The 26,022-nt window shown below is 42.7% G+C and overlaps 1 protein-coding gene across 1 annotated transcript; it reads right to left on the bottom strand.

The window, feature by feature from the left end:
* Positions 1–12,825: 12,825 nt before the first annotated feature.
* On the bottom strand, positions 12,826–21,718 carry LOC128068917 (pregnancy-associated glycoprotein 1-like). Its single transcript, XM_052662190.1, has 9 exons — positions 21,618–21,718; positions 20,428–20,578; positions 19,303–19,420; positions 19,086–19,204; positions 17,703–17,896; positions 16,667–16,783; positions 14,846–14,987; positions 14,663–14,761; positions 12,826–12,975 (listed from the first exon to the last, which is right to left on the bottom strand). Exons 1-9 carry the CDS (start codon positions 21,716–21,718, stop codon positions 12,826–12,828), a joined length of 1,191 nt encoding a protein of 396 aa, XP_052518150.1.
* Between the last annotated feature and the right edge of the window lie 4,304 nt (positions 21,719–26,022).

Below are 26,022 nucleotides of genomic sequence, written 5' to 3' on the forward strand. Positions count from 1 at the left end.
AGACTTCTCTATTTGTAGCAGGAGGGGCTACTGTGTGATTTCAGTGCACTGGCTTTTCAATCCTGTGCTCTTGATGTAGATCACAGCCTCAGGGACACTCAGGCTCGGTAGCTGTGGCCCACTGACTTATTTCCCTTTGGGCATTTGCAATCTTCCCAATCTAGGTTTCAAATGCATGTCTTAAGCACTGAATCAAAAGGCAAAACACTCTGGAAGGAATTTTAAATAAATCACTTTTACATGAACCTTGGCACCATGGCCGATTTATGAGGAGATTGATAAAGGATTGCCCCTGCTTCAAGCAATCTCCTGAGATCACGACTGATTGAGGTTCCCCTCCCATTGGGTTCCTACAGGATCTTGAAGCTGTTCTGCCATTTGGCTTTGTTCTTGCTTCAGTTTCTGAATCCCACACTAGAGCACAGCTTCCAGAGGGCAGGGATGTCACCTGACTCACCTGTAAGTATACGTCAGTAGATATTGTGTTATTCAGACCCTAATACCAAGACAAGGCTAACACAAAAATCCATTATCCTGAGTGTTAGGTTACAGGTTCAGTGACTGTAATCAAACCCTAAATAACATTTTCTTAAATACAATACAAATTCAATTCTCTTTCATATAATATTAGTGCAGGTCTCTCCACATAGATGAGGGCCTAGTTCTTTCTTGTCATATCTTCCACCTGTGCTACTTACTTCTGGTCTAACATGGCTGCTCCAGCTCCTGTCATTATATCAGCATTCTAGCTAGTGGAAGAGAAATAATACTTCAATTTGGAAGTGACATATCACCTCTATTCAAATTCCACTGACCAAATTATCTTCTATGGTAATGGCAAACCTGAGGGTTGTGAGCACACAGAAGGGCAGGGGAATATGACCCCACTTCAGAACATGAGTAATGAGTAACAAGGGCCACCACTCTTCATTCATATCCCTGTATTCATTCCTCTTTGGTTCTCCCCACACAGCTCTCGGTCTGTTTTGACTTGCAGATATGGATATGGATGAGGTTATAAGAGAGGACATGGCCCAGGCTGTAAAATATGGAGAAAACAAGAAAGGAAAGAAGATAAGAAAGTATAAAAATGCAAAATCTAAAGGAAAATATGCTTGTAATCATAATTTTGCATTTATACAACTTAGGTATAATGGTTGATGAATCAATTTATAAAATAAAAAAATAAAGAACTATAAAACATAAATGTATTCCCTAAACCCAACAAAATAATAAGGCTATATCATATTAAACACATAGTAGTAACAGGATTAAGTTTGGATGCACATTGCAAAAATCAAAAATAACTATAACTTTAGCAAGATAAACTTGATTTTTCTCTCCCACTGAAAAAAACCTGGAAGTGGCCCAGCCAGAGCTTGGGTGGTATCCATCTCCAAGGTTACATGATTGTCCAATACAACTGCAGGAGTTCCAGTCATCACAACTAAAATCCAGACAACAGTTAGGAAGTAGGTGGGGAAAAGAAGAATCCCATCTCTCAGCTGAATCAGCTCCTTGAAAGCAGTCTTCCAAGAAATCCCTCTTACAGGTCTGCTTGCATATCAGTCACCAATCATGACTAAGAGCATGGGTGGGCAGGAAATGCAGTCCTGTAGCTACTGGGCTCATGGCTATATAACAAACTATTTTCAGTTTTGAAAGAGAGCAGAGAATAGATCATTTTGTAGGTAGCCTGCAGTGCCTGCCTTAAAGAACAAACCTTTTCTGAATGGATTAGGCTGAATGGCTGAGCACAGTGTGCGAGCCAGGTGGAAGGAACAGCAATGAGAAACAGCTAGATGGACTTGAACTGTGCTTCAGACAAAAGAGGCAGACTGGTCAGTAGTGATCTTCTAAGGACTGAAGTGAGGATTATACACACCACATGAACCAGTTTGGTTTAAAAACTGCTTTTCCAACTGAGGTCCCAAATCTCTCTCAGTTCTTCAGCTTCTAAATACCTTGACTTTGTTACCTCACATTCTGACCTACCTGTCTCACCTTCCTTATTTCTGTTCACATCACTTCTCCATCTAGTCCACCAGCATTGCAAGACCAGTACTGAGGAGTTAGCAATACTTTCTAGAAGTGGGTACAAACACAATGACTATTTCTACATTAATATTTGTTTGTCCCTCTCAAGGTCTGTTGAAGGACTGAGATGGCTAGAATTATCGAGATCTCACATTTGAGTCCTGGTAAAACAAAAAATATATATATATATTTCTTGTTACATTGGTTGTTGGTGGTGATGCAGTTCTTTGGAAGGAATGATGCTAAAGCTGAAACTCCAGTACTTCGGCCACCTCATGCAAAGAGTTGACTCATTGGAAAAGACTCTGATGCTGGGAGGGATTGGGGGCCAGAGGAGAAGGGGACAACAGAGGATGAGATGGCTGGATGGCATCACAGACTCGATGGATATGAGTCTGAGTGACCTCCGGGAGTTGGTGATGGACAGGGAGGCTTGACGTGCTGTGATTCATGGGGTCGCAAAGACTCGGACATGAATGAGCGACTTAACTGAACCGAACTGAAAAAAAACACTTCTTGTTACATTGGTTGTTGGTGGTGGTACAGTCTCATAGTTGTTGTATGTCTGAGAAAGTATTTTATCTTGTTTTTGATATGTATTTTTCTTGGGTATTGAATTCTGATTCAATTATGTTTCTCTAAGCATTTTAAGATGTGGTGCCAGTGTCCTCTGGCTAACATTGTTTCATATGCCTAACCTGCTGTCTTTCCCATTTTTTGCTCTGCTGTGTCTGTTTTTGCTTCTGTTACATTTGGGGGCGGGGTTTGATTGTTTTTAACAATGAATTATCATGCACCTTTGAATAGTTGTCCTATTTCTTGTACTTGCATTAATTGAACTTCTGTGATAATGGGTTTAAATCTTTCATCGTATCTGGAAGATTTTCAGCCAGTGATTATGAAGTTCTTTTCTCTATTGTCCTTCTGTCACTTCCTGTGGGATTCCATTTACATATATTTCAGTATTCTTAATTTTTTTTCAAATATCTGTGATGCACAATTAATTTTTTCCCACAGTCTTTTCATTCATATTTTCCATTTCTCTATTTAACATACCCAATATTGTTCAGCTTCATGACTATTAAGAGTATTACTCTAGAAAGCATTTTAATGTCCTTCCCTGCTAATTACGTAATGTATATTTTAACTGTATTTTTACTAATTGATTTTTCCCTCATTATGGGTATTTTCTTGCTTCTTTACACATTGGAATTTTTTTTTTCTTTTTAAATTTATGTAATTATCTTAATTAGAGGATAATTACTTTACAATATTTTGATTGACATAGGGCAAATATTTTCACAATTCATATGGAAATTTTACGTTGGATATTGGATATAGCAATTTTTACCCTTTGGATGCTTGGATATTTTTAATTTTTATAAATTATTCATGGCACTGTTTGCAGACACTGTTCATTTCTTGGAAACAATTGTATTTTTTGAAAGCTTGCTGTTCAGGTTTTTTACCTGATATAAGACCAGCCTTTAGACCAGGTTTATTGTTCCCCACTAGTAAGGTAATATTGTCTTCAGGGCCATAGTGATGTCATGGGAATTATGAATAATTTCCATGCTCGTGGGTGTCCCCATGAGTTGGCACAATTTGAGACTCAAGGATTGTTCCCTATAATCTTGACCAGTACCATCAACTCTCTGCTGAAAACTGGAATGGTATCACCTGTATACTTACACAGTTCTCTGTGTGTAGCTCTCTCCTGTGAACTCTAACTATCTAGAGCCTCAAGTCTGTCTTCTTGGGAGACCGTTTATCTCTGCCTGGATAGTACTTCCATGTATGTGTTGGAAACTATTTCTAGAGTTGGGGCAATTGTAGAACTCACCTTGCTTGCTCCCCGCCTCAGGAATCCATTCTCTGCTGCCTGACATTTGATGTAAAAATTTTCTCTTTCATTTATCTCTTCTATTTTCAAGTTGTTTGAGACAGGAGAATAAATGTGTCCTTTGCTCCTCTATGTCTAGAAAAATGGAGGTCCCCCTGCAATCAGAACTCACTGAATACCTTGTGAATGCTAGGCAGTGACTTCTGTGCATGGGTGCAGACTAACTAGGGATATGTGTTGGGGCTTTGGGGAGCCCTATCTTGATGGAGAAACATGACAATTACAAATAGCATTTGCTATGGAGCATGTTCAGTTCAGTTCATTCACTCAGTCATGTCTGACTCTTTGCAACCCCATGTACTGCAGAACACCAGGCTTCTCTGTCCTTCACCAACTCTTAGATCTTGATCAAACTCATGTCATCGAGTCAGTGATGCCATCCAACCATCTCATCCTCTGTCATGCTCTTCTTTTGCTTTCAATCTTTCCCAGTAATAGCATCTTTTCTAATGAGTAAGTTCTTCACATCAGTTGGCCAAAGTATTGGAGTTCCAGCTTCAGCATCGATCCTTCCAATGAATATTCAGGATTGATTTTCTTGACTTGTTGGAGCTCCTTTTAGTCCAAGGGACTCTTAAGAGTCTTATCCAACACCACAGATCAAAATCTTCAATTCTGCATTACTCACCATTCTTTTAGCTCCAACTGTCACATCCATACATCACAGCTGGAAAAATCATAGCTTTGATTATACTGAACTTTTTCAGCGAAGTAACGTCTCTGCTTTTAAAAATGTTGCTAGGCTTGTCATAGCTTTCTTCAAACAAGCAAGCATATTTTAATTTCATGCAGTCATCATCTGCAGTGATTTTGGAACCTCCCAAAATAAAATATCTCACTGTTTCCATTGTTCCCCCATCTATTTGCCATGAAGTGATCGGACGAAATGCCATGACCTTCATTTTCTGAATGTGGAGTTTAAGCCAGATGTTTCACTCTCCTCTTTCACTTTCATCAAGAGGCTCTTTAGTTTCCCTTTATGTTCTCCCATGAGTGTGGTGTCATCTGCATGTTTGAGGTTATTGATATTTTTCCAAGCAACCATGATTCCAGCTTGTGCTTCATCCAGTTGGCCATTTCGCATGATGTACTCAGCATAGAATTTAAATAAGCAGGGTGACAATATACAGCCTTTAATTACTCCTTTCCTGATTTGGAACCAGTCTGCTCTTCCATGTTCAGTTCTAACCGTTGCCTCTTGACTTGCATACAGATTTCTCAGAAGGCAGGTAAGCTGGTCTGGTATTCCAATCTCAGTATGTTTTCCATAGTTTGCTGTGATCCACAATGTCAAAGGCTTTTGCATAGTCAATAAATCAGAAGTAGGTATATTTCTGGAATTCTCCTGCTTTTTCTATGATCCAACAGTGCCGGAGTCCAACTCTAGCAACCAGGGATTCAATCTGAAGAGATGAGTGGTTTTGGCAATGAGGCAGCCTGTCATTTTTCTTTTGGACTGCCTGTTTATTTCAAGTTTAAGATTCTCTTTATACTTTTACAAAAACATTAGGCCAGAAGTTTGACATTTTCAGTTCCCCCTCTCCCAGATTTATTATCTCCATAAATCATTGTTGCTCTTCAAACAGATTTCCTGCTTCAGTGATTCTCTTGGAATCAGCCTTATCATCTATTATCTATCTCTTTTAATGTGTCCTTGGCTCAGATGGTAAAGCGTCCGTCTACAATGTGGGAGACCTGCGTTTAATCCCTGGGTTGGGAAGATCCCCTGGAGAAGGAAATGGCAATCCACTCCAGTACTCTTGTCTGGAAAATCCCATGGACAGAGGAGCCTGGTAGGCTACAGTCCATGGGGTCGCAAAGAGTCGGACATGACTGAGCGACTTCACTTTCACTTTCACTTTCACTTTCTAATGTGTCCTATACTTAACTTGTGATTACATTGTAACTCATGGTACATTCCTCAGTTTACTACTTATCTCCCTGTTTGTCCCCAACATCCTGAGCTCACTATCTCTTAAAAAGGCTTCTAGCTATAGTGTCTCCAAAAATTCCTAACTTCTATAAGCTATAGTAAAATATGCTAACTTTACAACATTCCTTAAATCTTTAACTTCTAACTATTCTAATTATTTCTAAACCCTAAATTCAGTAAACTCCTTTGCCATAAACATTCTCCTCACAAATAGGCTTCATATATCAATCCCTCCCATGGCCTCAAGCTACAGCCTATCTGCTCATCCTGGAACACTCTTTTGTAAAAGTCCTTGAACAAATATCAATGATTAACTTTATGAATTATTTTCTGAGCAATGCTGCAGAAGGCTTTGTGCCTTGTCATGCTCCTCTGGAGAACAATAAGCACCTTAATATTCCTTTTCAGTCAACTCAGCTGAGGAGAGGAAAAGACAAGTCAGAATTACAAGGCCTAACTCCTTCATCCCTTGGATCCGTGCCTGTGGAATGAGGAGAGGGGGCTGGGGACCGTGCCCCCATTTTGTCAGTAATACCTAACGTGGCCCCCGACACACCAGATAATGGCAAATTGATCTCTGGTTCCTCTGCCTTTTCTAAATCCATCTGGAACATATGGAATTTCACAATTCATGTACTGTTGAAGATTTGCTTGCGGAAATTACTTTGGTAGCATGTGAGATGAGTGCAATGTGTGATAGTTGAACATTCTTTGAAATTGCCTTTGTTTGGAATTGCAGTGAAAACGACCTTCCAGTCCTGTGGCCGCTGCTGAGCTTTCCAAATTTCCTGATGTATTAAGTGCAGTACTTTAACAGCACCATCTTTTAGGATTTGAAATGACTCAACTGCAATTCCATCACCTACACTAGCTTTACTCATAGTGATGCTTCTTAAGGCCCTCTTGACTTCACATTTCAGAATGTCTAAGGTCTAGGTGAGTGATCACACCATCGTGGTTATCTGGATCATTAACATTATTTTTGTTTAGTTTTTCTATATATTCTTTCAACTTCTTCTAAATATATTCTGCTTCTCTTAGGTCCATGCCATTTCTGTCTTTTATGTGGCCCACCTTTGCATGTAATGATCCTTCCCTACCTCTAATTTTTTTGAGCAGATCTCTGGTCTTTCTCATTCTATTGTTTTCCTCTATATCTTTGCACTGATCTCTTAGGAAGGCTTTTTTTGTTTTTTGTTTTTTGTTTGTTTGTTTGTTTTTTCAAATCTCTTCTTGCTATCTTTCCAACTCTGCATTCAGATTGATATGTGTTTCTTTTCTGTTTTGCCTTTTGCTTCTCTTCTTTCTAAGTTATTTCTAAGGCATCCTCAGACAACCATTTTGCCTTTTTGCATGTATTTTCTTGGGGATGGTCTTGATGAGGCACGCACAGATCAAAAAACGAAGATCACTGCAACCAGTTCCATTATTTCATGGCAAATACATGGAGAAACAATGAAAGCAGTGGCATAATTTATTTTCGTGGGCTCCAAAAATCACTGCATATAGTGACTGCAGCTGTGAAAAAAAAGGTCACTTGGTCCTTGGAAGAAAAGCTGTGAAACACTTTGACAGCATACAAAAGAGCAGAGAAATTACTCTACCAGCAAATGTCTGTGTAGTCAAAGCTATGGTTTTTCCAGAAGTCATGAGTGGATGTGAGAGTTGGACCATAAAGAAAGCTGAGCACCAAAGAATTGATGCTTTTTAACTGTGGTGTTGGGCAACTCTTGAGAATCCCTTGGACTGCAAGGAGATCCAACCTGTCCACCCTAAAGGGAATCATTCCTGAATATTAATAGGAAGGATCGATGCTGAAGCTGAACCTCCATTTCTATGGCCAATTGATGGGTAGAACTAACTCATTATAAAAGACCCCAATGCTGGGAAAGATTAAAGGCAGGAGGCAAAGGGAAAGACAGAAAGCAAAATTGTTGGGAGGCATCATCAATTTGATGAACATGAGTTTGAGCAAGCTCTGGAAGTTGGTGATAGGGAAACCTGGCATGCTGCATCCCATGATATAGCAAAGATTTGGACATGACTGAGAGATTGAACTGAACTGATGTACAGAGGACAATCAGGGAGCAGGCAGAAGTCTTTAAGGAAGGAGGATGGAACAATTCATTGACAGCTGACAATTTTGGGTCAGCAGACAACTTCAAGCTGGAGAAGCTGTAGGGAAGCAATTCTATGCCAGCTGGAGAGAAAAGTAAGAGAAAGGCAGGGTGGCAGTGCTGGATTTCCCAGAGGACTAGATCCCTTTTCTGTTAAGCTTTATCAATGGTCAATATTGTTAGGTAATTAGAAACATGAGGGTTGTTTTGGAAGAGGTAGCACAATATTCAATGGAAGGACTGATGATAAAGATGAAGCTCCAACACTTAGGCCAATGATGTGAAGACCCAACTCAATGGAAATGACCCTGATGCTGGGAAGCATGTGAGCAGATGGAGAAGGAATAAAAGGATGAGACTGTGAGATGGCATCACCTACTCAAAGGACATGAGTTTGAGGAAACTATACGAAACAGTGAAAGACAGGGAAGCCTGTTTTGTTGCTGAACAGGTAATCACAAAGAGTCAGATATGACTTAGCAACTGAATGATACCAATGTGGACACAGGGTCCAGTGAAGGCTCTGGTCCTGGTTGGAGTGGAGAAAGATTTAGATGGAAGGGGAGGCTTCCCATCCTCTGGGGCAGGTCCTTGAATCCAAGGCAAGGAGCACAAGATTTTGAATGTGTTACCAAGTATTGTTTTCTGAAAAACAAAATTTCTTTTCCACAGGAGAGAGAGCTTTGACTGAGTTTGTTCTCTAGATTTTACTGAGGGATGTCGAAGGGATCTGGAGTGGGCTGAGTCTGCAAATACCACCTGACCAGCTGCTGCAGGGCAAGGCTTGTGGTAGACATTCTGCACTAGGTGGAAAATGGATCCACAAAAAGTGTCCCTTCTGGAGTGTACCTGCCAATGTATCACATTGTTTCAGCAGATCACTTCAATGTTGTTTGTGGCAAGCAAGAAATGGATGGGTGGTATGCTTTTGTCAATTCCTGTGGGTAGTTAGATGACTAAATGTCTGGTAAGTTCATTGCATGGTTAGAATCATGCTTGGGAAAGTAATCTAGATCAAGTTCACACATATTGATCATTAAACAGCAAGCATAGGAAGGTTTCTAAGGCAACCATAGGTAATGTAAACATGAAGGGCCAAAGTGGGACAGCTTCATTTAACAAGCTGAGATTGGACTATACAGGTTGCCATAGCTGTTGCTATGACAAGTAGCCATAACAGTTATTTCTTGCTATGCTGGAGATATGGGAAACAGAAAAGAGACCAACAGCCTCACAACTCTCCTTGCAGTGTGATTTCAGGCTAGAAGTAGTTGGCAAGGAAAGGCTGACTGGTAAGGCTGAGGAAGGGAGCAATCTGAGCCAGTAATCATTAGCTCTTGTTGAGGCCCAGAAAACAGAAGTATCAGCTCAGTCAGAGTTCTGGGTCAGGTTCAGAGACAGATGTAATTTGGCGTGAATCAATATTTAGCCTTGAGGATGGCACCTATAACCTCTAAACAGAAGATTTTCTTCTTCCCAGGTAGCAGAATAATTCATATTTGTTCCAGACTCATGAACCCAGAAAGCCCTCTCAGGACCACTTGTTCTTAGCAGGCACGCATGCATCTAGATGTGGAATTATCATCATGATGCCCATTGTCCGGATGAGAAAACTGAGGTTGAAGGACTTGAACAATGTCACACAACTAAGCACGTGAAAAGCCAAGCACAAACACAGGGTAACAGTCCTCAAATTTGTGTTTTTGCTCCACATCCACTGGGAGTGGTGGGTGGTGATATGGCACCTATGCTTAGGCAGAAGCAAGCAGTATACAGGCTTAAATTGAAAGAACTAAGGAAAACCAGTAGAACATTCAGCTATAACCTAAATCAAATCCCTTACGATTTTATAGTGGAAATGAAAAATAGATTCAAGGGATTAGGTCTGGAAGCCTGAAGAACTATGGATGGAGGTTTGTAACAATGTACAGGAGGTGGTCACCAAAGCCATCCCCAAGAGAAACAAATGTGAGAAGGCAAAGTGGTTGCCTGAGGAGGCCTTTAAAACAGCTGAGAGAATAAAAGAAGTGAAAGGCAAAGGAGAAAGGGAAAGATAAACCCAATGGAATGAAGACTTCCAGAGAATAGCAAGGAGAGAGAAGAAAGTCTTCATAAGTGAAAAGTGCAAGAATTAGAGAAAAATAATAGAATTGTAAAGGGTATAGATAGCTTCAGGAAAATTGGAGCTACCAGAGGAACATTTCATGCAAGAATGGGCACAATAAAGAACAGAAAAATCAAAGACCTAACAGAAACAGATGAGATTAAAAAGAGGTGGCAAGAACGCACAGAAGAACTGTACAAAAACCCTCATAATGACCAGGATAGGGATGATGCTTGGGTCATTCATGTAAAGCTTGATATACTGTAGTATGAAGTCAAGTGGGCCTTAGGAAACAACACTACAAACAATGATAGGAGAGGTGATGGAATTCCAGCTGAGCTATTTAAAAATCCTAAAGAATGAGGCTGTAAAAGTGCTGCATTCAATATGTCAGCAAAATGTGGAAAATGCAGCAGTGGCCACAATGCTGGAAAAGGTCAGTTTTCATTCCAATCCAAAAGAAAGGCAATTCCAAAGAAATGTTCCACCTATCATGCAATTGCACTCATCTCACTTGCTAGCAAGGTAATGCTCAAAATCCTTCAAGCTAATCGTAAACATTACATGAACGGAGAACTTCCAGATGTACAAACTGGTTTGAGCAACCAGATATCAAATTGCTAACATCCATTGGATCATAGAGAAACCAAGGGAATTACAGAAAACATTTCCATCTGCTTCACGGACTATGCTAAAATCTTTCACCGTGTGGACCACAACAAACTGGAAAATTCTTAAGGAAATGGGAGTACCAGATCACCTTACCTGTCTCCTGAAAAGTCTGTATATAGATCAAAAATCGGCAGTTAGAATCAGACACAGAACAACTGAAAGATTTAAAACTCTGAAAGAAGCATGAAAAGGTATACATTCTCACTCTAGTTATTTAACTTCTATACAGGTTACATCATTCGATATGCTGGATTGCATAAACCCCAAGCTGGAATAAAGATTGCTGGGAGAAATATCAACATCCACAGGTATGAAGATGATACTGCCCTAATGGCAGAAAGCAAAGAACTAAAGAGCCTCTTGGTGAGGAGAGGAGAGGCAAAAACTGGCTTAAAACTCAACATTCGAAAAACTATTAACAAAAATATGCTCAACATTCATGGCATCCAGTCCCACCACATCACGGCATTTAGGTGAGGGAAAAGTAGAAACGGTGGCAAATTTTATTTTCTTGGGCTCCAAAACCACTATGGACCTTGAGTGCAGCCACAAATTTAAAAGACACTTGCTCCTTGGAAGGAAGAAAGGCTATGAAAAACTTGCACAGTGTATCAAAAAGCAGAGACTCACTTGGTTACAGAGATCTGTAATGTCAAAGTTATGATTTTTCCAGTAATCATGTACAGATGTGCTATCTGGACCATAAGAAAGGGTGAATGCCAAAGAATTGAGCTTTTGAACTGTGGTGCTTGAGAAGATTCTTGAGAGTCCCTTATACAACAAGGAGATCAAACCAGTCAATCTGAAAGGAAATCAACCTGTGATGCCTGCTGACTCAGCTGAGGCATCTACTGAGGGCCTCCAGGTGGAAAGAACGGATGCTTCCACTGCAAAAGTGCCTAACCATGGCAGCTCCAAGCAAATAGTTTGTAGCTCCACCCCTGGAGGAAACTCAGAAAGGGTGAAGTCAATGTGTACACTGGGTCCCCCGATACATGCGTTGCATTCTCTCCAGCAGCACTGGAGGCAAGGAAGGGGCATTGTGTGACCTGGAGGAGGGGGATGGCTCAGGGATCCACTGGGGCCACCACTTACCAACTGGGACAAGTAAAGGACAGAGCAGGTATATGTGGCATAGACCTGGTGACTGGGGTTTGGGAACAAGTGGGAACCAGCTCTGCATGAAGTACCTTACCCAAAATCCCCTGGAGGAGAAGCCCAGTGATAAGATCATCTCAGATGGGACAAAGAGAGTCTATTTCTTTACCCCTTATAATTCCTCTAAATGAGGAGGTGGTGGAGTTGGTGGGTCATCACAAAATTTCCCTGGCCTAGACCATCTGCCAGTTCCTATCCTTGGGGCTGCCTCTCCCCAGCTTCAGTCATGTAGTTCTGGAGGAAACTGACAATCATGTGTGCTGCTGGGTCAGGGCAAAAGACCATGTAAAGCCAGTCATATGACCACATGTCCCTGCCAGGATGGCTGATCTAGGGCTGTACATGTAATCTGAGGTGGGTCACTCAGAGAACACCCTTGAACTCTGATGTCTGCAATCTTTTTTCCTTACTAGGTGATGCATTCAGGATACAAAACCCTAGGGCAGGTAGCTTGACTCCCTCACTAGGTGTTGAAGCCTTAGGGAAGAAAGTTGCCAGGCTAAGACCATCAAAGTAGACTGAAGGGAAACAGTGAAGGTGAGAGAGAATTGATGACTTCTGATTTCTTGGATCCAGTCACTGAGATCTTTGTATTTGCTCTGATTTTTGTATCCTGGATTCCCAGAATAATTTCAATAAGTCTCCATTTTCCTTGAAGCCAGTTGGAGTAGGGCTCCTCTCAATTTTGATTCAGTCTTGGTTCTAGAACTTTCACTCCCAGACTCAAACAGAGGCAACCATTTGTTTCAGCACCATTAAGAGTGAAACCTTTTATTCTTTACTGAGAAGAGGGTGTGCAGACCACCAAATACAGATCACAAGCATCCTTGGAAGTAGTGCTCAACGTGTGAGTGAGTGTGTGTTAGGAACGGCCTTCTGATTCCTGAACCACTCCAAGCATTTACACTGCCCGTGCCAGGCCAATCCTGTCATTTCCTCGATCAAAAACCGAGAAATACACCCGCAGAAAGACGTCACCCAGGAACCAGGTCTCTCTAGATGAACTAAAATCGTGCTCATCAAAGCCGGCATAACAGTAGCCTTTAGAATCCTGGGGGAGTCAGAGACACACACCAGTCAGCATGAGCCCTTACAGGTGACTTACCCCAATATCCAGACCCAGCACAATTCTTTGCTTTATTTCCCTCTTTTGGTATCAAGGGGTTTTCTCAGCAGCAGGTGATGTGAGAGTTCATCCAAAACCAAAGAAGGCCAAGACATGAGGTTGCCATGAGGAAAGGTGTGATGAGTGGAGGACTGGGAATTGGGGAAAAAGAGGAATGAAAAACAACGAAGTCCTACTGTATAGCGTAAGGAACTATATTCAATATTCAGTGATAAACCACATGAAAATGAATAAGAAAAAAATATATTTTTATATGTATAACTGATTCACATTGCTGTGGAGAAGAACTTAATGGAACACTGAAGATTAGCCACACTTCAATATAACTTTTTAGAAAAGAATAAATGTGTCCAAAGTTCCTCTCACTTCCTGTTTCTTTCCTTCTGACTTCTGCTGCTTGTTTTCTCTGCAAAGAATGCTGGTTCTCCTCCTGCCTCTTCACAATCCATACTTTATTTAAAAGCTTTTTTTTTTTTTTTTTTAGTATAGCTGATTAACAATATTCTGAGTTTCAGTTGGACAGTAAAGAGACTCAGCCGTATGTATCCAGGTGTCCTGGTCCCAAGGACACCCCTCCCATCCAGGCTGTCATATAACTGAGCAGAGTTCACTGTGCTGCAAAGTAACTGGCTGTTGGTTATCCATCTTAAATAGAGCAGTGCCCACAACACGTTGTTGAAGACTTAACTCAGGAATCTGAGAAGCCTCCTTTGGCCCAAACTCACCCTCTTTGGCCATTCCAGGCTTGGTTGAGTAATGTACTCTGGTTCCCCATCCCCACCAGTCAGTCCGTAGCCCTCATCACCCCTCGTAAGTCCCCAGGGCCCCAGTGCAGAGCACCTTGAGATGCCATTTGCATGGAATACCATGCAGTTTTGCCTAGAACCAAGTAACCCTCCATATGGCTCAATGATTTTGTGGTTTTAGAATTCCTGAAATTCCCTCTTTCTCAAAGCCTTCTTTGAGCCCATCAGCCTTCTCTGAACTCTCGAAGGGAGCTGACATGAAGCCTCCACCCTTGCCAGGGGTGAGCAGTCACTGTGCACCCTTTATTCACCTTAGTATGCAACCTCCCCACAGAGGAGTCAGGTACCTCAACTCACAAAAGAGGCACATGGCCACAGCAAGGGGAAGATGCAGCTGAGAACTAGGGTGACCATGTAATTTATCATCCAAACCAGGAAAACTTTGAGAAGGGAATGGAGACTGTTAACTTACACTGGGACATCACACTGGGACTGTCCCCAGTCATTCTCCTTGTCACATGGCCTATTTCAGGGACTGCTAGTGCTGACTTTCATGCTCATGCACCTAAGGGTTCAGATTGAATTGAAGCTCTTTGAGGACTGAGGACCTTAGTGTTCCCCTCTCCCTGACCCCCACCATGCCATATGGTGTGGTATCTCCACATTTATTTCAGGAAGATCAGTGTCCCACACGGCCCTTTACTTTCAAGTGATTGCTTTTGTGGGAGTCACTGGCCCAGCTACAGGGCTCAACAGCATCTCCAATGGTGTGACATGGCCTCCAGAGGGTGCCCTCCTTCCAGCAGCAGCCCAAGGGTTCCTGCAAGCTCCAGTTTGAGAACCAACCCTCAGTATTGCCCCCTCACCTTGAGAATGTAGGCTTGAGCTGGCACTGGGTAGTCGATGCCGTTGATGGTGAAGATAATAGAGGGCAGGGTATTGACCACAGAACATGAAACATAGTGCTGTTAGAAAGAGAGGGAGAGAGGTTGGCCCTGGAGATCCTTGTGTGTGGAGACTGGGAGTGACCCTGGGGCATGACCCTTCACCTTGGAAAGCCAATGTGTGGCGCCGATGAGCTTCTGTATCTTATTGACCTGTCTTCTTGGGCCTATGATATGTGATGTCCCAGTGTCCACAAAGGCATCGCAGCCGAGAGAACAAGCAATAACGTATCTTTTCATGGAGATGCTGAGAGACAATGGAAGAAAGCTGGCATCAAGGTCACTTGAGTCTCCTCAGCGTTACCCCCTTTCCGACTGTCTCATAAACAGCCCTTCGTCTCTTGCCCACTTTTCCTTTACTCTCGACACAGCACCTTTCCTGACATCCTCGAATGCAGTACTTGAATACACCAGGATCTTTTGTACCTTGACACAAGCTGGTCTTCCTTCCTAGAAGACTCCACTCCCCTTTGACTAGCAAGTTTCTTCTCATCTTCCAGATTCCACCTTAATTGTATTGTTTTCGGGAATTCTTTCCCCCAGTGTTTATCAACCTCCTATCTTGATATCTCTCTGTAGACCCTTCCTCTTGTCTGCTGCTACTGCTGCTGCTGCTAACTCACTTCAGTCATGTTCAGCTTTGTGAGACCTCATAGAGGGCAGCCACCAAGCTCCACAGTCCCTGGGACTTTCCAGGCAAAGTACTGGAATGGGTGGCCTTTGCCTTATCCTCCTCATATCTAGCATATACCGAAGTCACAATTCACTATGTGGGTGAGTCACTTCATGTACATCTGCTTTCTTAGATGTGAGGGCGGGTTTTATTCTCCTTGCCTCCCTAAAGTGCCTGGCACACAGTGGATGCCCAATGCTTCTCTGTTTAATGAGAGAATGAAAACTGAGAAAATAATAAGAAACATCCAGAGAGCTGTATCTGATGGGGAACAAATAACAGGTCTCAAACAGAGTGAAGATGGAGATTCTCAGGGGCAGCAGATTCTCATAGTAGGAGGAGAGAGGGGCTCCTCTGGGAGAGCATGTCTTCCAGCACTGCACCTACAACCAGCTCAGACCCTGAGACCCTGGCCAGGAAATACATGACTAGCCCACAGAAACTCCAAAGGACAGGTCAGCTTTTCTCTGAGGTATCACACAGAAACCTATCAATTATGCCTCTTGTCCACAGGTCACTCCAGGATCCCACCTTCCTGATTCTCTATTATAGCCCCTGTCCCACTGTGTGCCCAAGAGCATGGGGTGTCATTTTTATTAGTTGCTTTCACATCTTCAGACTGCAGCCATCATCTCTCCACTGCTGGCTAGCTGCTCCCTAATAAGACCAGTTTTCCCCATTTTCTCAGGACTGTCCCAGTTTTTAAAATGACATTTATTTGTACTGAGAACTTCCTATGTCCTAGGTAGCCCTGGACAGTAGGTCATCTTATCATACCTCTGTTCAGGCTGGAGAAATTCTCCCTGATCCTCTGTTTACCACACTGTAGAGTCCTCTAACCATGCTCCCCACCTCAAAGGGCAGTGGGTTCAGGGCTTTCAAATCTGCACAGACCTCTCTGGTCCCTTTTAGAACGCTGGCCAGAGCCTTGCTCAGAAGGTCTGGGGATTATGAACCCATAGGTTGTTTGTGTAACTATGTGCCTGTGTGTTAGTTTGTATGTGTGTTTGTATGTGTCTCTGTGTGTGCTTGTGTGTCTCTGACTAGCTATGCATGTTTATATGTGTCCTTGTGTAGGTTTATATGTGTGTGCTTGTGTGTTTCCATCTGTCTATGTGTCTGTCTCTGTCGTTGAAGATGGTGTATATGTCTGTGTGACTGTGTGTCTGAGAATGCATTTGTGTGTGTCTGCCTGTGTCCATGTGCAGTAGTGGGAACTTCACTTCGGCTGACCCTCAGAGAGAGACGCTTACCGGTTCATGTGTACACTCCAGTCACCTGCTTGGATCACTGGTACCCAGTTGAGCTTTCCCTTGTAGTAGCGGTGGTCCACTCCACCAAACATCACCACACTACCCTCCTGCTTGTCTCTGTAGAGAGAACAGAGTGGGGGATCCTTGGAGGACATAAACAACAGCAATGTCTGAGAGCTGTGCTGGTCCACCCATCAAGGCCCTAATAAGGTCCCCATGTACAGATGCAGAAATTGAGTCTAAGAGAGATTGAGATCCAGACTGTGGTCTGTTACTGGTTAGTGAGTGGAACAGAGGAGGCCAGAAGCACTTGGCTGGGCTCCAGGCACTATGTCTTCTGAAGATCCCCCGGACCTCCAGCGACCTCAGTGCTCAGACACCCTCAGAGGACACAGTGCTGAAAAGCTTTGGCTTTCCCCTTGTCCACCTTGTCATTTTTTTGGGAAAATCAAGGCCTGGGACTTCTAAGGGTGTGGGTTCAGATCACCCAGTGTTGGCTCCAATGGCCTATGACCTCTACTGTCCAAAGAGCAACACACTCAGAAGGGACTCCACCTCTGTTCTCCCTGTCTTGAAATGCCTAATATTTCTTGAATAAGGGATCCCACACTTTTGTGTCCCACACTTTCATTTCTCACTGGCTCTTACAAATTGGGTAGCTGGTCCTGGGCTCCCAGTGAAATGCTAATGAGGAAGGAAAGATATCCACCATCCTTCTTCCTTCCTTCCTTATCAAATTCATAAGCAAATCCTAATACCTTTTCCTTCAACTTGTTTTCTGTTGCCTTCCATTAGCCTTCCTCCTCACTCACCCCCTAGACCATGTTACTGGTCTTGAGCCCAGGAGTAGAGTTGGGTTCCAATAAAATTTTATTTATAAAAGCCAGGGGTGAAGCCAGTTGGGCCCTGGGGCCATAGTTATCCTGGGTTAGATTACCTCTCAGGGTACTTCTTTATCAAGTATTCTATAATTTTCTTGCACCTGAAAGCATCTTACATCTAATTAGGACAAAGATATTGTCCACCTCAGACTTACTTGCTCAAGTAGAAGGCAAAAACTGGCTCAGAAATGGCACCTTGATTCTTCAGCTTGTCAAATATGGGGATGGCTCCAAAGAAGGATGAGTTGGGGTAGCTCAAGCCCAAGATGCCATCAAAAGTTACGTTCTCAAACCCAGATTCTGCAATGCTTAGACCAAACGTCTGGTCCGTACTTACAAGGTCCCCAATCTGTGGGAGAGAAGAGTGTTGACACTTGCAGATACTGGAAGTGGGGCTAGCACTGGCCTGGGGTGCATTGCCATTAGATCCTCAGAGAAGAATTCAAGCTGGGCTCTCTCTTTGGTGGCCCATAGATAGTTAGATCAAGCTGGGAGAAGAATTTCAGTTCCATTTGAGAGAGCCTGTGAATTATAAAGCATCTGCCACTCTGAAAAACACCACCTAGGTGAGTCAAATTGGCCTCGTGGCTTCTGTTCATGTGGGGCAACCAAGAGTCAGGCCAGGTCCCATAGGTGCCACCTGAGGGACAAAAATACCGAGGCCAAGATAGCCTTATCTTTGGCATCACTGTGACCTAATGACAGGAATGGACTGCATTCTCTGTAATTACTCAGGATTCTGCATCTGTCTAAGAAGACAGAAGCCAAAAACACAATCTTGTTTGCAGGGTCCTATGAAATTACTGTCTGGGAAATTCACTTTTGGGGATCTGTGTATATTTCTGTGAGTGTGTATGAGAGAGAAAAAGAGAGAGGGGAACTACTCAAGTATTTTAGAGGAGGCAGGCCATAGGTTTATCAGACACTCAAGGGTCGTCGAGAGTGATAATTCATTTATCAGGCCCCTTGACTTCTCAGGCCTCCCACTCTGGATACCTGAAGTCCTTGACCGCCTCCAGGGTCCCCAGATCAGTTTTACCCTGTCTCCCAACACCCCACAGCAACTTCAGTCCTGAAAAGCCAGCCTAACTCCACCTTTTACCACATGTGTGCCCTCAGCAAGGCCCTTACTGTCTGCACCTCAGTTTCCTCATATGTCTCATGAGCTAATCACAGTAACTGCTGTTAGGTTGTTGCAGGATTAAACCAGTTATCACCTGAAAGTGCCTGGAAGAGTCTGTGAATATAAAAGTGGGTGCTTTTATGCCTTCTTCTCGCACACATAAAAATGAACCATGAACTGCTCATGGGCAGAGGAGCTGCAAGTCCACACCTCAAGCCACTCTCTGGGTTAGCTAATTTCTTTGCTCGAGTGTAACCACAGGCACTGCCTCCCCCGAGACATGAACCTGTGGGTAAGATGGCCAATATCTATGGGAGTTAGGCTAGGAAGGGTCCTGCCAGATGGTTCTGCATCTGTTTTGCCAACAGTGGTCACTCCATAGCCAGTCCTGCCTCAGCAGTTGTTATACTGTTACCCGAACTGTGTCATGAACAACAAATCCTTCAACTATCCCAACTCCATAGAAGATCGTGAAGGTCTCATTGGTAAGCCGGTAGGTGGAAGACAGACGATGTCTGAACATAATGTGTTTAGCTGCAGACACAAAAGATGAGTGCCATCAGGTGCCAAGGGTGGAAACAGGGTGGCAGGGCAGGTGAAAAACAATCCGGATAGGGAGTATGTATACTCACAACAGGTTGAGCTGTTGCACAAGAGAGAGGGGACCCACAAGTCAGATGAGCCTGTGTCAAAGAGAACCTGGAATTCCTGAGGGGGTGTTCCAATGGTGATGTTACCCAGGTAGACCAACTACAAGGAGAAGGATGGAGTGGGTTAGTGCAGAACTGGCTACCCTCTATTCCCAAACTGATGCCACCCTCTATTCCCAAACTGATTCTTCCCTCTGGATGTCACATATCTCTTGAGATCACTTTGTAACCACCGTGCAGCTCACAGACTTTGGTCACAGACATATCTGCATTTGGTATATTTTTCCTGTGCTATATTGTATGCAGGATATTAACTCTATGACCAGGCGTTGAAGTGGTACCTTCTGCATGGAAAGCCCAGAGGCATACCATTGGGCCTCCAATACCACTGGAAACCCAGGGAAGCCCTGGCGCCTTCATTTGGGAAGCTCTGTAGTCTCTTCAAACCCAGCATTAGCACCTGCTTCTCCAGGAGGTCCTTCTTGATCAACCCCAGCCACTTCCTCTAAACTCAGACCACATCCAATCAACATCACACAGGTGACCCTTTCATTTGACATGTATTTACTCTTTGCCTATCTCTCAGGCTGGCATGCACTTTTCTGAAGACATCTTGAACACAAAGTAAGCCCTTTTTCTAATCTAAAAACAGGAACCACAGTGATTCTTATGGCCATACTCAGAATACAGTTTCAGTAACTTTTTACGGCTGTTGTTCTTGCATCTGTGGCAACTGATTTCCTCTACCTGGGGATTCACAATTGCTTTGCAGTTGGTTCTACCGTTTGATCAGTGATGGTTCACTCTTCACCTATAACTGAGTGGCTCACTTAGTTCATAAGGAACAATCGCCCTCCAACTAATGACACATGTTTGATACGGAAATGGATGTTTACCTGCCACCTGGTAATCTCCGGGCCCAATCACAAAGACCAACAGTTGAGAATGAGAGTGCCTTCTCCTCTGGGTGGGGTCCCTCTTTTCCAGTGTCTCTGCCTCCTGCAGGAACCCCAACCCCAACATCCCACCTGGCACCTCTAGATGAGCCCCGTGCTAGGCTAGAGTACCAGGGGGTGCTGTGGAGCACCATCCTCCCAAAATACTCACATCCCAGATGTTCCTCAGTGGGTGAGTAGTGAGATTTGAGCCACGAAAAGAAATCTGGGACAATCTGTAAGGATGCTCCTTCAGGAAATTGTTCAGCATGTTTTTTCCACTGGCGGTATTGCTCATGGTCTTCACTCTCCTTAGAGGTATTCTTTCACCAAGCATTTGACAAAGAAATCAAAGTAGATAATCCAATTAGCTCTCAGTGTTAAGGTATAACTGTCATTGTAATAGTCCCGTGTATTTTCTAATTATTTTTATGAGGCACATTATTATCAGAATTTTATGCATATCTGCAATCTTTGGTAAGCCAAATGACCATGTGGCATCTAAGTCACCCCTTCGATAAAATGGTGGAATGTAACAATACAAACCCTCCAAATAGAATAACTTGGGGATAAGTGAAGTAATGGATATAAGGTACCTGATAAATAGGAAGTCTCAACCATGACAGTCTTTAGCATTGCTGTTGCCTTCTCACTCATTCCTTCTCATAGAACCTCAAGGAAGGAGGTAGAAGGGGGACTCTTATCCTCTTTTACAAGGGAGCAACTTGAAATGCAAGCGGTTTCTGAGTTGACTGTGTTCACACTGCTTGTTTGATATAAAACAGTGTAAAATGGTTTATCTTTCTCCAAGTTGAAAGAGAAGAGAGAGTTGAAAGAAGAATCCAAGATATAGGGAACAAGTAAGGGAATTTCAGAGGCTTAAGAAGGAGGAAGAGTCAAATGAAAACTTAAAAGAAAACAACACAAAGAGAAATAGACTCCCAGTGACTTGCAAAGAGATGGAGAGATAAATGACAGTGATACAGAGATGCAGACATAGGCATATACACACTGAAATAGACTGGGATAAAAGAGGACATGTTGAATAAAATGTAGAAAAATGCTATTCCACAGGACCACATCGACATCTGCAAAAACTATGCACTGAACAGTTGCAAGGAGTTGCATTTTCAATAGGTCATGACATGACTGGTCCTCAAGATTTGTGCAACCCAAATCTGCACCAAGACCTTGAGATCCACAGTTCCTATAGAAACTTACTTATCAATAAGTAAGAGTTGAACCTTAAGACTCTAAGGGAAATATTCCATTCCCTTCTACACCTGATGGCTGGAAGAATAATCAGATGAAAAGAAAAATCCAAGAAAGGAATATGATGTGACTTACAGTCCCCATACTTACTTGACTATGCACTCTGAGAAGGCCACCAGTGCAAGGAGCACAAGCCACTTCATGTTTCTTTCCTGGCTCCAAGTATTCAAGGAAGTTTGGGTCCTTAGCATGTAGTGGTGACCAGGAGCCCCTAGTTATATATGCTCTGACCTACCCTACTTCTCCCCTTTAGGCCACTAAAGATCTGAAAACAACAACAACAACAACAACAAAGGTCTCGATAAAATCTTTGCCTTCATGAGTGTCCTTGGCGAGAGCCTTTGAAGCTTTTCAGAATACAGAGAATTGAACTGTAACCTCTTCTTTGAAGCTTGAATGGAAAATCAAACTGATCTGCATGCACATCTAAGAAGACGAAAAACCTTGCATATTTGGAGAAAAAACTGCTAAGAACATCATGAAAATGGATACTAGGGGCCATGCTCGACAGTTGTGGTTTCATGTCATCTTCCTAGCCACTTGATGAGATAGGCATTGCTGTCTTCTTTGGAGACGAGACTGCTAGGAGGATAAGCTGTCAAAAGGCAAACTGAAGACTTCAGGGGCAACCCAGGGACATACAACTGGCTTAGGTATTGAGTCTAATGGCAGACATCAGGGGCACCTATGATGCCAGTCTGCATCAATGATTTAGGACAGAGCAGTACTTCGATTGCATGGTTTCAGTTTTGGAAGAAATGTCATATGCTTCCACAAGATAATTTATATCTCCAACAACTGTACAAGGAAGAACTGTGTGCTAGGCTCTGAGTTACAGGCTTCAAAGCCAAAGTTGATCAAGGCAAAAGTAGTCTTTATCTAAAGAGAGCTAGAAGTCTAGTGCTCACAAACTCATGGCCCCAGGAGGCAGGAGATTTGATACTAGGACTAGGTGGCCATGTTGGAATCTGGGCAGCACAGGCCTTACCATTGGGAGCAGCCTTTCCTCCACTTCACCCATGCTGGAAAGCAGGCCAGTAGACTATGTTTTCAAGAGAATTACAATCTATTGACTTTAATGCTAGCAACTAATTTCCGCCCCCCCCCAAAAAAAAAAAAAAAGATTTTGAATGAAATCTCCACAGCAATGTGCTGGAATCAGCCTTCAGTCTGCAGGTTTTTGTGTCTGGCCTAGACTTGGGAGTGCAGTGGGGACAGAGAGGAGTTGAATACATGTTGGTTGATTTTAAAAGAGACTCAATGCATACTAAACATGCTGACACATTGGAAAAGACCCTGATATTAGGAAAGATTGAAGGTATGAGGAGAAGCATACGAAAGAGAATGAGATGGTTGGATGACATCACCAAGTCGATGGACATGAGCTTGAGCAAGCTCCGGGAGCTGGTGATGGATAGGGAAGCCTGGATGGTATGGATTCCTGTCTATGGCATTGCAAAGAGATGGACACAAGGGAAGGACAGAACTGAAGTGAACAAATTGAGAACAAAGACTAATAAATCTAATTGCATCAAGTTGTTGACAAGCTACCTATCACAACACATTACTTAAGTGGCCTTAAAATTCAGACTTATGACTCTGCATTCAGAGTGGAATATCTTCTAAGGGAAAACAAGAATACTGCCCATCAAAAACAATACCAAAGAAACCAAAAGAAAAAAAGGGAAGTAAATCTGGCACTATATTCAACAACTATATTTCCTTGGTATGTCTAATTTTCTTGAAGAAATCTGTAGTCATTCCCATTCAATTGTTTTCCTCTATGTATTTTCATTGATCGCTGAGGAAGACTTTCTTATCTTTCCTTGCTATTTTTTGGAATTCTGCATTCAAATGGGTATATCTTTGCTTTTCTCCCTTGCTTTTTGCTTCCCTTCTTTTCACAGATATTTGCAAGGCCTCCTCAGACAGCCATTTTGCTGTTTTGCATTTCTTTTTCTTGGGGATGGTCTTGATTTCTGTCTCCTGTACAATGTCATGAACCTAGATCTAGTCCATTAAATCTATTTCTCACTTCCACTGTATAGTCCTAAGGCATTTGACTGAGGTCATACCTGAATGGTCTAGTGCTTTTCTCCACTTTCTTCAATTTCAGTCTGAACTTGGCAATCAGGTGTTCATGATCTGAGCCATCGTCAGCTCCCAGTCTTGTTTTTGCTTACTGTATAGGGCTTCTCTATCTTTGGCTGCAAAGAATATAATCAATCCGATTTTGATGTCGACCATCAGGTGATGTCCATGTGGACAGCCTTCTCTTGTGTTGTTGGAAGAGGATGTTTGCCATGACCAGCACATTCTCTTGGCAGAACTCTATTAGCCTTTGCCCTGCTTCATTCTGTACTCCAAGGCCAAATTTGTGTGTTACTCCTGGTGTTTCTCGACTCCTATTATTGCATTCCAGTCCCTATAATGAAAAGAACATCTTTTTTGGGGTGTTAGTTCTAGAAGGTCTTGTAGGTCTTCATAGAACTGTTCAGCTTCAGCTTTTTCAGTGTTACTGATCAGGACATAGACATGGATTACCATGATATTGAATGGTTTGCCTTGGAAATGAAGAGATCATTTTTGAGATTGCATTCAAGTACTGCATTTCAGACTCTTTTGTTGACTCTGATGTCTACTCCATTTCTTCTAAGGGATTCCTGCCCATAGTAGTAGATATAATGGTCATCTGAGTTAAATTCACCCATTCCAGTCTATCTTAGTTCGCTGAATCCTAGAATGCCTATGTTCACTCTTGTCATCTCTGGTTTGACCCTTTCCAATTTGCCTTGATTCATGGACCTAACAATCCAGGTTCTTATGCAATATTGCTCTCTACAGCATCGAATCTTGCTTCTATCACGAGTCCCATGCACAACAGGGTGTTGTCTTTGCTTTGGCCCCATCCCTTCATTCTTCCTGGAGTGATTTCTCCATTGATCTCCAGTAGCATATTAGGCACCTACCGACCTGGGGAGTTCATCTTTCAGTGTCCTATCTTTTTGCCTTATCATACTGTTCATGGGGTTCTCAAGGCAAGAATACTGAAGTAGTTTGCCTTTCCCTTCTCCACTGGACCACATTCTGTCAGACTTCCCCACCATGACCCCTTCATCTTGAGTGACGCTACATGGCATGGCTTAGTTTCATTGAGTTAGACAAGGCTGTGATCCATGTGACAGATTTGCTAGTTGTCTGTGATTGTGGTTTCAGTCTGTCTGCCTTCTGATGCCCTCTCTCAGTGCCTACCATCTTACTTGGGTTTCTCTTACCTTGGATGTGGGGTATCTCTTCATGGCTACTCCAGCAAAGCACAGCCACTGCTCCTTACCTTGGAAGTAGGGTAGAACCTCTTGGTGCCACCCCTGATTTGGACATGAGGTAGTCCCTCTCCACCATGCTTCTGTACTGCCATTACAGCTGCCATGCATCCGCACTGCCATCTCATCTGCAGCTAGCAATAATTCGACAACTATTGTTACTCATATTGTTTCTGTTATTGTGATGGAATCATACGTATGTTAACAGGTAAAAGCAAGACAATCATTAAAACTAATGTTCTGAAATAAGTTTTCACTCTCTAGAAAAAAGAGGTTCACACATAATATATCAAAGTTTATTTCAAATCCTGCTGTCTTAAATCTTGAACTGAAAGCAAAAGATTGTACCAACTAATTATATTTCTTTTTATTTTAATTTTTAAGGAAGATGTGTGCTTCCTCCTCTGACCACTGTAAAGCATAGAAGCAGTGACAACTTGATAACAGTGACTCTTCTGAGGTCTGACATCCAGCTTCTAAATACATTTCCCATCAGACAATCTTAAAGAGATGGCTGATTTCAGGACTGGGTAAAGAAATGTACAAAATAATGTTGGGAATTGTGAAGGACCAGAAAGCTGAGGGACTTCAAAAACTAACGGGGACTCTAGAGAAGTTTTAGGAGTCCAGATGAAAAGGCCAAACACCTACCAGTTTTTTGGGCAGAATGATGTTTCTGCTTCTCAACACACTGTTTATGTTTGTCATAGCTTTCGTGCCAAAAAGCAAATGTCTTCTGATGTCATGGCTGCATGCAACATCCACAGTGGTTTTAGAGGCTAAGATGAAAAAATCTCTCACAGCTTCCAACTTTTGTCCTTCTATTTGCCAGGAAGGATGGGGCTGGATCCCATGATCTTAGTTTTTTAATTTTTAATTTTAAGCTGGCCGAATGTGTCCAAATGTTAATAGGCAACATCTAATTTGTCACTGTGATAGGCTGCTAGAGCACCAATTCACCATTGTGAGCACTGAGAAAGGAAAATAATCATCAATATTTATGCTATTTTTGTTTCTATTAAGCATAAGTTATGTAACTACAAACAATTCCAGGAAAACAAGCTAGACTGTCCCTTCTAGGGGTGATGAGAGTGTGATGGGGAGCAACTATAATACAGATGATGCCTCATTCACTGGACTACAGTTCACCTCCTGCTGTGGAGGTCTGGTTC

The sequence above is a fragment of the Budorcas taxicolor genome, chromosome 25 (genome assembly GCF_023091745.1).
Source record: "Budorcas taxicolor isolate Tak-1 chromosome 25, Takin1.1, whole genome shotgun sequence".
Lineage (NCBI taxonomy): Eukaryota > Metazoa > Chordata > Mammalia > Artiodactyla > Bovidae > Budorcas > Budorcas taxicolor.

Bases quoted from the DNA above. Each gene is read 5' to 3' on its own strand.
- LOC128068917 (XM_052662190.1), bottom strand. From the start codon at position 21,718: ATGCTAAGGACCCAAACTTCCTTGAATACTTGGAGCCAGGAAAGAAAC. The intron at 19,421-20,427 runs GTGAGTATTTTG...TTCTCCTTGTAG, and splicing joins CACTGAGGAACATCTGGGAT to TTGGTCTACCTGGGTAACAT. The intron at 14,988-16,666 runs GTAAGCGTCTCT...ATTGTCTCTCAG, and splicing joins TGGAGTGTACACATGAACCG to CATCTCCATGAAAAGATACG.